The following is a 13,422-nucleotide window of genomic DNA, read 5'->3' on the forward strand; positions in this document are numbered from 1 at the left end:
ATACCCCTGAACGACTGACCTGGAAATTAGCATCACAATGAATGGGTGCAGTGGTGGTCTGTTATTTTTTTTCTCCTCCCCTCTCTATGTTGAGGTATTGACTCACTTAAAAAAAAAAAAAAGAACAGAAAAAGAAAGAAAGGGGATGGGAAGAAAAGAAAAGAGAACTTTTCTGTATAGAGCGTTCATTTCCCCCTGTCCGTGAAAAGTGCCACTTCTTCCGAGGGCTGTGGCAGTGCATAAATGAATGAATACACGGCAATCTGGAGAGGACCAACACTGAGTCATTCAAGGTCTCCTGTTGTGGTTTTATTTGTTTAAGTTTTCCTTTTCTTTTTGCGGGCTGCAGCATGGAATATTGTATTGAGCATCAGCAGCCATAGGTGTGAATGTTGCACAGGCTGCGAACTGTGCTCGCCGGCTCTGGTGTTCCCCCCAAAGCTAATGCATTAGGGGAGAAACACACACAGGAGAGGCGAGTGCATGTCAATATTATTGTAGTGTTATGTATACAGGATATGACAAGTGCACCTCTCAGTATACACAGACATGTGCACTATTGTGTAGCAAATTTGTGTGTATATGGGTAAAAAATTATCATGGTACTGTTTACTGTTAGATTCTTGGGAAGATGCTGCTGCTTTAAGAGTGTTGTAAATCAGAGTTCATGCTGTTTAAATGAAAACATGTAAACCATCTTTTTCAATGAAGTTGTATAAGTGAACCTGCCAGGTGACACTTTTGAAACGAGTCTCAGTGGAGGGTGCATTCTACAATCTGCATTCATATAAACAACAACAACAAGAAATTCATGATAAAAGATAAAAACAGGTCTGCACCACTGTACAATGTAGTTTTCTCATGAAGGTTTACATGGAAATGTTGAACCTTCAAGAGACTTTTAAAAGAAAACTGTCAGAAAAATTCAAGTATAGACAGTGTCATTAAAATATTTGAAGTCAAGAGTTTCCATGTACAAAACAGGGTGAGAGAAAGATTCCAAGGGAAGAACATTTAGGGCCATTGAAACACTCAAATAACAGCAGTTTCCATGTAAATCTAATCTCTATCCATAGCCATATCTTGTTAACTTTCTTTATTGTGACATAAAGAAAAATATACACTAACTACCAATGACAGCTGGTCAATATTTTCTTTAAAAAAAATGCACCATCTGACAAGATCTTTAGAAGATAAAAAGTTTATTAAATAACAGATGTAATTTCAATCTTTCGTGAGATTTTCTGAAAATTGGGAAAGATGGCACAGTAGATGTTTGCCATTTGATATTATCATTTATATGTGCATTATCTTGTCCTAATTCAGTAGAATTATGGTATATCAATCACAGCTTTATAATATTAATTATTTCATTTATTTTTTTTTTTTAATAATATGGATATGTTTCAATTGTTCTTTCAGCTAAAAAACCAGTACACAGAGTAAAGGAACTGAGACTACATCGAGAGGATTTCGAAACACTCAAGATCATAGGAAGAGGTGCTTTTGGAGAGGTAAAACAGCTACTTTGACTTGTTCATAGCTCAGGCATGTATGAAAAAGATACTAGCTCACTTGGATGTTATTAAAAACACAAGCTACATACAGTCCAACCTCTCCTATCCGGACATGTCGGGACCGGTGATCATCCGGTTAAGGGATCTGGCCGGATATGGAAGACTGGATGTTTAGTACACATAGCTGCCTACCCAATGGTACAGTGTAGCTAAACATGTGCACTGTACAATGTAAGCTATTCCAGGGGGAGGTGAATGTCTGAATGTATATTATTTAGATGTCTAAATTTTTGATGTGAATGTATGTTAATTATGGTTGGAATAATATGTAATTCATAAATACGAGTTTGAGTAGGAATTTTGTTTAAATTTGAAATCCCTTTCCCCATGTAATTATTAGATTTGAAAAAAAAAAAAAAAATTCACGCCGAGATCGTATCTGGATAATAGATAGATCCCCACAAAGGGAGGCCGGATAGGAGAGGTCAGACTGTACATGTAGCTAGGCTTTCCTTCTGCAGGGAAGGCATTTTGATAAGCCGTAATGCCACAGTAGGTAATGTTAAAGAAATGCAGAGAACCTAACAAGAATTTATCCAGATTTTTTTTTTATTTAATTTAATTTTTTTTTCAATTAATCATTCAGCATTGTGTATAACGTTCCTACTTTCCTTGGAGCATGACATGTGATGTGATTAACGAGCAAATTAACTTTGTGTTGAGGTAAAATATCACCTATTTCATGATGAAAATGATGGTCCCAATGCAATATTTACACAAGATTGCTTTCACATGCACAGACATGCTTTTGGGTTTGTTTGGTTTTTTTCTGTAAGACCATTATGAAATAAAGGCAAGGTAGCAGTTTTTGTGTAGATTTGTGATGTTACCCCAAAATGTGGTATGACATTGATTTATATTGATTTAAAACTGGATTTGAAATTAAGTTGTGCAATGCCTTATAATGATGAAAGTCTTTGCAATATATCATCGTATTTTGTGAAGATTTATTGTGGGTGTATTAAACTTTAACAGTGCCCTTGTGCCCTTAACCAGATGATTACAATGACGACCAAACAGCCTTGCTTGTGAGCAGCTGCTATACTGTGCATAATGAACTTTTGTTGAATTATCAGAATAGCTGGGTATGGGGAGAGAGGTAGGCCATCCCTTATTCAATTTACACACTTGCTGAATACGCCAAACGTGTAATAACAGAATTTCATCTCTGTGCCCCCTCTGGAGTTGGTTCTAAATTCTCAAATGTCAAGGAACCGTCCATTTGATTATGGCCCTTCTGTGGCTTTGTTTCCCCCCTGAGGAAAAAATTAGTGATGTATGACCTGATTAGCCTGTTTTGGTCACATGTCATAACTACGTTTTGAATGTAATCTCTTTCTCTCTCTTCCCCATAGGTGGCTGTGGTGAAGCTGAGGAACACAGACGATGTGTACGCCATGAAACTGCTCAACAAATGGGAGATGCTGAAGAGAGCGGAGGTGAGGGTCATCCCAGCACGGCTGGCTGGGGGGAGAATCGCGGCATAGACGCTAATGTATGCCCTGGCATTTACGTGTTAGGGTGTGCCGGTAACCGGTGCACCTGCCCAAAGACAAGATTTCTTCCCTTTGCAGTGAGAGAATGGATGCTGTAAAAAAACACAAGAAATCAATACAAGGCACGATATTTACGAGCTGCCATACATAGCCTGGTGTAGATTGCACATGTGTCCAGCCTCAGCTACAAAAACGACAAAAGCAAAAGTGTGAGAGAAAGAAAGCCTGACATTGCAGACCAAAATAGCCAGGGTTTGAAAATTGGTCTTCAAGCTATGTAGCGATGAACCACTGGGGGCAGACATTTACTGATAATGTTGATACCATTTTGTTGACTGAGACATATGTGCATGTGTGTGTGTGTGTGTGTGTGTGTGTGGATGTGTTAATGTGTTTTGGGGAAAGAAACATCCTGTGCATCAATACATTTATTGGATTGACATATTTTCAAAATATATGATAAGAATTAGTTCCTTTGTAATTGTCATGACTTTCGTGCAAACATGCATTCACTGTACTCTGACTCTGAATTCACATGTTTCTGTCCTTGTATGTTTAATGCGAAAGCACCTCGAGTACTTATCTGTGAAAGGAATGATTTAAAATCTCATTTCATGAAAAGCAAAACTACACATAGAGGTGTTCCCAGTACCGTAAAAGTGGATATTTTCGCATGGTTAATTTTTCGCGCTCGGCCCAGTAAGAAGAGTTTCGCATGTTTTAAAGGGAAGATAAACCCCAAAAACAATGTGGATTGAGTGAAAGCAGCAACATTAGTAGAACACATCAGTGAAAGTTTAAAGAAAATCGGACAATCGATGCAAAAGTTATGAATTTTTAAAGTTTTGATGTTGGAACCGCTGGATGAGGAGACTACTAGAGGTTATGACGTATGAGTGGACTACAATATCAAGAAAATATAAAGAAAATACTACAAAAATCCATTTTTCATGAAAATGACAAATTCCATCAACTTGATATTGACATATGTTAAGGGTAGCAATTATTCCCCCTGCTTTCTGAAAGCGGTTGGTCCACTGCTCTTTCATAATTCTAGAAAAGTGAATTTTTGTTGAATATCCTTTATATTTTCTTTGTATTGTTGTCCTCTCATACGTCATATCCTCTAGTAGTCTCCTCATCCAGCGGTTCCAACACCAAAACTTTAAAAATTCATAACTTTTGCATCGATTGTCCGATTTTTCTCAAACTTTCACTGATGTGTTCTACTAATGTTGCTGCTTTCACTCAATCCACATTGCTCTTTGGGTTTACCTTCCCTTTAAATTCCGCGGAATCAAGACAGTAAGTACGGGAACATATGGCAATCAAAAATATTTGTGTGCTTTTATTTTCGCGCTAGTTTCTGGTTGCGCGATAAATGCGAAAATTTCAACACCGCGAAAATTTCCACTTTTACAGTAGGTGATGTACTTGAATGCCAGTATCATCATGACATTGATACATGGATGCACGGAACTAGCAGTCTTTACCTTGCTCTGGACTAGAGAACTTAAGACTAATCAATTCTGTCATGCCTCTATAGCAGATATTTTAGCGCACTGTGATGCCTTTGCTTCACGACCTCCCACCCACTTTTCCCTCGCCAAAGTGTGAAGCTGAGAGCATTTTGTGGTGGATGTAGGTCTCCTTCCCCCGCAGCGAGCTTGGTCGCTGCATCCATCTGAAGGAATCAAAGCAGAAATGTCATCATCACTATTAAACGAAAGCTTCATATGCACTCAGTGTGAACAACAGCAACAAACACGGATAGTGCCCTACCCTCATTTCACCCACTCTCTCTCTCTCTCTCTCCCTCCCCCTCCCCCTGTGCCACAGACGGCGTGTTTTGTTGAGGAACGTGATGTCCTGGTCCACGGAGACAGCAGGTGGATCACCAATCTCCACTATGCTTTCCAGGACGATGATTTCTTGGTGAGTTCTGTCCCTAAGCTTAAAGGGATCGTATAGCTTTTGGTTGAGACCTAATTTCAGGTTTCTAACATTTTTTGGTGAGATATTGAGAAACCTCTTATGAAATATGAAAGAGCATGTAATTCCATGAGGCATTCAACGTTTATTTGATGAAAATTGGTTTTGAAATGGCTGAGATATCCAAAACAGAGCAATTCTGGTAAGTGTGGGACCCACACTTTATTATGATTGCTTTGTTTTACTTTGTTTTTTGATGTTTCAGTCATTCTAAACCCGATTTTCATCAAATAATGAGTTCCTCTTAAAATGGTATGCTCTGTACTAATTTATAAGCGTTTTCTTGGTATCTCGCAAAAAGTTAAAAGCCCTATTCTCATCTCCACCAATACTGTACCATCTTTTGAAAGCCACTGTTTACATTGGGAGCAGTGAATAAAATATTTGATACATATAGATAGTTCAGATGTATCACAAAATACCCTACTGTACAAAAATTTTTCAATAAAGCCACAAATATATGGAGATATCACTAATTTTCTCAGCTAACCGTCATGGTGACGGTTTATTCTAGAAACAGTTTTTAGTAAACCTACTGTATACGCTGAATATTTTGTGTGGTTTTTATTTTCACGAATTTCGCGAGTCAGCTGCTTTTCGTGAAATTTAAAATATGTGAAAATATTGACTCTAATCCTGATATGAATGTGACGTACGCGTACACGTTTCTCCGTTCAGTACAGGACTCCATGAGTGTGAATTTAACCACTCGCGAAATCGTTGGAAGTCTCGATTCGTGAAAATTTAGACTTGCAAAATATATGGCGTATACAGTATTGTGCACATTTTGTATGTTTAAAAATACTTACTAGATTATACTGATTAACATTTTCATGTAGGCTATTCTTATCCCCAACTCACATGTTAGAATGTTTGTGGGTTTGTTCGTTTTTTTTTTTTTCATCTGCAAATGTTAGCAAGGGGCTTTAAAGGGGGAAATAACAAAGACCCAATGCAGTGTTGTCACACAGTAGGCAAACTGTGTATTCCAAGACCCGGTGCGGCACTGCTCTATTATAGTATGCAAACTGTGTGCTCTAGTAACATATTAGTTGAAGTGACACATAGAAACTGCACTAGAAGTGCTAATGAATGCTGCAAAAAACAATGAATATCTGCCGTTGCAGTTACCCAGTATTCATAAGTACTCAGTGTTGATGATGGGAGAGTGTTTTTATTGCTTCAAAAAAACCAAAAAAAAAAAAAAAACAGCGATTGATATACTACAAAGTAAAAAGCAGTATAAATTTCATCATATTCTTACCTTACATGCATGATGATATGTGAACCTTCACCCAAATACTTTTGCACTTCTCATGGAAGTAATGAGACCCCTCAGTGAAAGTTTCAAGTTTCACTTCAATTACATTTAAAAACTCATACATGCCTTTTGATGGGTTTGTATTGACATATTGCACTTTAATAGTCATCAATTGACCATGATTAAATGCTTTGAAATAATGATGCAAGGGCAAATATATCACAAGAGATGTGTCTGTACTCATTGCTGTTAAGGGCTGTTATCCAGAAATGGCTCTTCATTTTACATGATGAGGGGAAAATTATAGAACGAGCTAGATACTTAACATATCTGTTTTGTTTGTTTGTTTGTTTTTCTTGATGGATATTTAATCTAGTACTTGGTCATGGACTACTACAGTGGCGGTGATCTCCTCACACTCATCAGTAAGTTTGACGATCGCTTACCGGAGGACATGGCCCGATTCTACATCGCCGAGATGGTCCTGGCCATAGACTCGGTACACAGGCTACGCTACGTTCATCGCGACATCAAACCCGACAACGTGCTCCTGGACAAACATGGCCACATACGACTGGCAGACTTTGGCTCATGCCTGAAAATGCTCGACGATAACACAGTGAGTGTGACATTTCTCAAATGATGTTTGCTAACTTGCCTCTACTTCTTCTGATAATCACTGTTGTATTCTTGCTTGGAAGGGGGGGGGGGGGGGACTTGCTCTAGTATGATGAAACCATGTGTTTCTTCGTGCTGTTTAAGAATGGAACACTGAACATGACAGCTGAAAAGCAGGAAGTCTGATAAATTTGGGGGCACATAGTCATGTTATGACAGGTATGCAACATGAGGGCTTGTATGTAAACATTACATACCCATGTACACATCCTTAATTGGAGATAACATGTAGGTATATCTATGGTGTATGAGTGTCATCCTACAGACCTTAGAACAGGAAAGATGTCAAAATATTCTGCTCGTAAAGATGATTGAGCTATCTCATGTATAGAGTGATTGCTAGTATCTGTGTCAATTATTGGTGTTTGCATTCACATAGATCTGTCATTTCAATGCTTGTTTGGATTTCCAGGTTATGTCCAATGTGGCTGTAGGAACACCTGATTACATATCACCTGAAATCCTGAGGGTGAGTAGATGATTTCTTTCATAGACAGCATGCAATGAAAGTTTGTTGACTATATCATATCACTGACTGTAATCACTAAGAGCAAAAACATGTAACTTCAGTGCAGTTATACATCAAGTATACAATGATATATTCAAAGACATTATACATGAAAACATCTTATGTAGATACGGCAGTGGATTTTTGTTCCCCTTTGCAAAATAATTAAAAACAAAAACGAATTGCTTATATATCACGACAGAAACAAGAATTTTCTATCATAATAGCATAAAACTAAAACTTGTCACAGGGGCTGTCAGAAATGGCAAAGTTGCTTGACATGATTACTGCACTATGCGCCTAATGAAAATGCATTAATGAAAAGTGAATCTGTGGATTAAGAGGCAAGGCTACGAGGAATACTTTGCAGCAAAATAATGTAGTTGGAGGGAAAATGTCGTAAGATTCACATACAATCCATGCACAACCTTGTCAATGAAATATCATGTCTGTCTTAAGATCTACACAGCTGTTCAGACAAATTTCTAGAGATGGTCTGTTATTTATACACAAAAGAGGGTATTATATCTAGTCAGCAAATTTACACTGTACAGTGTGGACAGATAATGCTGCCAAGATGGTGCACTGAAATGCGGAATTGGCATCACAACTTTGTGTGGTGATATTGTATGTGTTTGTGACATTTGTATGTCCTTTGTCAATGTATAACACAAGGAGGTTATTAAAGGGATGGTACAGTATTGGTGGAGATGAGAATTGGGCTTTTAACTTTTTGCGAGATACCAAGAAAACACTTATGATATAGTACAGAGCATACAATTTTAAGAGGAATTCAAAGTTTATTTGATGAAAATCGGGTTTGGAATGACTGAAACATTATTATTATTATTATTATTATTATTATTTTTATTATTATTATTTTATTCGGCTTTCAATCACAAATATCATATTACATTTTTCGAAATCAGAACATACACTGGAGTGGTAAGGGTGCACCAGGTTGGGCAGCCCGGGTCTGGAAGAGCCAACTAAATGACCAATCCAAAAACAAAGTAAAACAAAGCGATTGTAATAAAGTGTGGGTCCCACACCTACTAGAATTGCTCGTTTTTGGATATCTCAGCCTTTTCAAAACCAATTTCCATCAAATTAACGTTGAATTGCTCATAGAATTACATGCTCTTTCATATTTCATAAGAGGTTTCTCATTATCCCACCAAAAAATGTTAGAAACATGAAATTAGGTCTCAACCAAAACTGTACGATCCCTTTAAATCATCTTCATGCCATTCACTGTCTGTAATTGATATTCCCATTAGAAGCCAGGTGAAACAGAAAAGAAGCAAATATTTCAATGTTTATAACATTACCACACAAATATCTTCTTTTTCTTGTGTATGTGTGTGTGTGTGTGTATGTATATGTGCTCGCTTAACTAAATTTGAGTCTGAATTTCTTCTGCCTGGTGTATGGATGTAATATTACAGTGTACGTGCAGTTGAGAGGTCATGTCGTATGACAAAAGTATGGTTGGCATCCTGCTCAGTGTATGGATTGATACTGCATGATGTATGGAGATAAATAAGTCATTTCTGTGATGTGAAATCCAAATTTGACATCTGTAGTTCCTGATTTGTAGAAATGATTTTGTATGTGGTGTTGACATGCTCAGTGTTGAGGGGCGTGATGGGAAGTTTATTACACTACCTTCTGAAGAAAAATGTATCAAACGGCATTGTAAATAGGATGAGAAAATTCAGTCTACTGGAAATGAATTCTTGTGTTATTGTCAGTCTATAATTCTAAGTGGGAGGAGTTTACCCTCCAGTGAACTAGGACACACATTGTGCCATGCCTGTCGAGCACACTCTATAAAAGTATCTGGAATTTGCCATTGTGGAGAAATATGTACAGGCGAGGAATGTGCACGTACAGACCGGCAGGTTGACCATCCTCGACACAGTGCGTCTCAGTTCTTTCACGTTCACTGCACTCGCACAATACCGAGGGGTTTCAAATGTGGCTGCTCTCCTTGTCACGGACCCAAGTTGTGTCTGTACAGGTGGAAAATGAGACTGTAAACAACGGGGCCTTAATGAAACTAAACATCCTGTATGTTCCTCACCTTTTGCCTTCTATAGAACATACATTAACCCACACAGTAAAGCCATGACTCTCATGTACACTGTACACGTACGTGATAGAGAGGGTTTAGTCCATACAGGGGCTTTACCATGTGAGTTGCATGATAGCAAATCCTGTTCCGGCAAGTAATGTGGAATACACATAACACAATATGCCAGCTGGAAGTGGGTTCGGAGGTAGATTAAAAAACAAACAAACAAAGAAGACAAATTTTGTTCATTTTTTTTTGTTTTGTTTTAGGTGATTTTATGGGTAGTGCTGTGATAACACATTGACTTGATACGTTTCGCCATCATCTCCTCTATTTTCAAAGCTTCCAGAATGGTACCCATGTTAGAATTACTAGTATTCACCCCGAACCACCATTTGGCCGTATTCACTCTATGATGCTGTATGATAATGGATCTACATCCCAAAAGTCAGGCATCGTTTGTCAAAATTTACAGATGGTAATTATTGCTAATGGAAAGCTTTTCAGGCTTTTTTTTCACTCGCCCTACTCCCCCCCCCCCCCAAAAAAAAAGTGAATTGTCAGATTTCGAGTGGTACCTTGACCATGTTTGCACATATTTATAAGCCGTGAAGTTCCTGTTTTGAAATGGCATAAAAAGTGGTGAATGAACAAACTTCAGCTGTGTGGATTCATAATGTGCAATCTCTATCAGGATTCTTAGTCTGACAGCTGAATCAAAGTGACACAATGTGGCTAAGAGACCCAGTTGTCAAAAATTGGTGATACTTGGGCAAGAAACATCCTCTAAACTTTCTTAATCTTTCAAATTGATGTATTTCTTTTCTTCTTCCTTTTTTGCAGGAATTGTAATCTCACAATTGTGTACATGTGTACTTGCTGCCTAAGTGTGGAATGGTTGTGCACATGTTGAAAACAGTGCATTTTATAATTAGTGCATGGACTTAGGCAGTTCTTTCTGCATAGGTACCTAAGCATAGAGATTTGATAACTGTACTCCATCTAACATGTAACCATCATCTTGCTGTAGAAAGTCTGATGAAGGCCCACAAATTATTGAAAGATAGATTGATGATAGTTTGTGTTGAAATAAACTGCTCATCTAAGAAACACGAAGCATGTCTGTGGAATAGTGCACATAAGGCTCAAAGTCGCCAGTTGCATCATGAGATCTTGACCAAATGTGTGACCTGTGGTCATTACTGTCACTTGATATGCAATCCGTGCTATGGGCTGCAGCAGATTGATAGAAGCTAGATTCATTTGCACCAGCTCAGCTTGCATTTGTCTATGCTGTGTCAGCCATTCGTGTACCAGCAGAAATTCTTCTCTCCGCAGATCATATAGCAGTGGCTAGTCTACCACAGCTGTGCCGAGGAGTGTCCAATTGCATCCTATTGTACTCTTTGATATTTTTATTTCCTGGAAGATATTGTCAGTTACACTGTGAAATGCATTCTTAGAGGGAAGGGTGTTTGAATTGCTGCCTGTGCAATATGGGAATGTTTGACTTCTCCCTGTTCAGAACCTGTGGTCAGTTTGATTTATGTTGTCATGTGATTTCTCAAAGATTGTTTGCATCATATTCAAAAAATTCTAAAAGATATTTAGCTGGCTGTTGGACTGCTCTCCTACACTGCTCTAATAATGATAATAACGAATCATATCTATTATTGCTGATCAGTTGACCGTATGTTACAAGTCTCCAATATAACAGAGTGCATGAATTCGGGTGCCCTTATGAGCAAATGTATAGGATTAGGAAGCTGTGTATCACAAGAAAACAGAGTATTTAGGCAGTTTTTCCCAGAAGTGGTCTGTCTGTATCTAAACTTAAATCAGACTTAGCCAATTTTGATCATGGTTTTTATAGACGAGAGTTTGTTCAAATCAGTGTTGAAAAGCTGCATGCAAGAAAGCTGCCTATCAGTGTAATGACATGTTTGGGATGAATTACACCACTGAATACATTAAAAACAAAATTGTAAATTACATGCTGCATTAGTTTGTTTGGAAACCCCTGTCAGCCAGTGACTTTCTGCTCTGCTGTGTAAAATGTTAAAGATGAGAGAATGCTCTTATCAAGGAAGCGTATCAGGGCAATTACCCCTCCCCCCCCACAAAATAAATACTGGTTAGTGATAAGGTTAGAGTAGTTACGTTCAGACGGGAGCCCTTAACCTCAAAGTTAGGAAACTTCGAGGTTAGAGCTTGTAGTTAGGGACCATGAAGACGCACTCGTAGTTAGCAAACCTCGAGGTTTGCTCGATGTTTTGAGCCACGAGAAATCTTATGGTTAGCGCTCTAACCACGAGCCGCGGGGGGTCCCCACTCGTAGTTAAGCACTGTGTGGACACAAAAAAGAACGAACTCGAAGTTAAGAGTGACCTCGCCGTAAACTCCAGCCCCCACAATTTCCCTCTGCTTCCGGGTCAACCTCCCAAACGTACACCACAAATACACTACACGTGAAAAACCTGTGACGCACGACACAACAACATCATCTTTTCTTCCCATGCGCTTGATCTCTGAAACTGAACACGTCAAACTCGCTACTGTATTCTATATTCTTCTCCGACGCTAAAAAAAAGTTTTCGACGAATATCTTCATAAAGGCATAAAGTCATCAGTGCAGTGCTATCTCTGCATACCATGACAGAGAACAAGAGTACCTGTAAGCAAGTCCGACAGGGTTGGACTAAAGAATAAGTAGACGTCTTGTTAGCAGTGTGGGCTGAAACTTCTGGTTTTGTGGTTTTAACATCGAGTGGGACCCACTCGTAGTTAAGGGGGGGGGGGGGGCAGAAGCTTTACCTCGAGGTTTCGTAACCTCAAGGTTAAGATTCGTCGTGTGGACACACGTCATAGTTAGGGGGCAAGAGCTAAACCTCGAGCTTTCCTAACCTTGAGGTTAGGGCCTGCCGTCTGAACGTAACTAGTGAAAGATTAGAGTCAGGAATAGGGTATAGAGTTTGGGTTAGGGTTAGGGGAAGGGTCCGGTGTAATTGCCCTAGACCCCAAGAAAGAATAGTTCTACCTGGGTTACTATCCTCTACAGATGACTTGGAAGCATCAGTGATGTAGGAATGTTGCTGTACAATGAAGCTACCTCCTCCTCCTTTTACTCAGTGTTGTGCCCAGAGAGATGAGTGGTCAGTGGAGTCGGCACTGGAGTGAGAATCCAGCCATTGTTGACCGTGTGTAACCCTACAGGGTAGCTGTATGAGGACCAGTCCCTAGCCACCCCTCTCCCCTCATGGCAAGTGTTGGTATGAAATGGCCTGTTTTGGCCAGTACCAGGACACATGCCAAGACATACCGGTGGGTGTTGGAGCATGCAAGCAAAGAAGCATGTGGATACAAAAGTATGCGAGGCTAAACATTGTCTGCAAATATGTATTAAGTGGTCTACCTGCAATGGATATACATGTATAAAGAAAGAACTATAGGAGGCTACTAGTATAGGTTGCAGCAGAATTAAGGGCATGACCTCAGAATTAAGGACACTACAGATTGCCTTTATTCATAGGTGGTAGTTTTTCAAATGCACATTTTCATGGTATGCAACCATACAGTGTATATCCGGTGGGACAGGTATAATATCCAGCACTGCAGTTTCTGTCCTTTGAAATATTACTCCTTCCTAACAAGGAAATTGGCTGTCTGTATGACACAAGTGAGATGCACCAGAGGCATTTTAACATTGCACATCATATTACTCGTTATTATCATGTTTTCAAGTAGCATTTATATTTATGTGCAGATTTTGCCATTAATTGGCAGTAGCCAATGTTATGTTTTTGGTTATTTTTCTGCATTTTGTTGTCCCCGCC

At 38.9% G+C, this 13,422-nt stretch overlaps 1 protein-coding gene across 1 annotated transcript in view; it reads left to right on the forward strand.

Moving 5' to 3' along the window:
* Positions 1-13,422, forward strand: part of LOC140229209 (serine/threonine-protein kinase MRCK alpha-like) — a 123,026-nt gene that overhangs the window by 32,701 nt on the left and 76,903 nt on the right. The window contains exons 3-7 of the mRNA XM_072309482.1: positions 1,423-1,514; positions 2,933-3,016; positions 4,913-5,008; positions 6,703-6,945; positions 7,417-7,473. Coding sequence (XP_072165583.1) covers positions 1,423-1,514; positions 2,933-3,016; positions 4,913-5,008; positions 6,703-6,945; positions 7,417-7,473 — 572 coding nt within the window. The remainder of the gene's footprint in view (positions 1-1,422; positions 1,515-2,932; positions 3,017-4,912; positions 5,009-6,702; positions 6,946-7,416; positions 7,474-13,422) is intronic.

This window comes from Diadema setosum, chromosome 1 (assembly GCF_964275005.1).
Source record: "Diadema setosum chromosome 1, eeDiaSeto1, whole genome shotgun sequence".
Classification (NCBI taxonomy): Eukaryota; Metazoa; Echinodermata; class Echinoidea; order Diadematoida; family Diadematidae; genus Diadema; species Diadema setosum.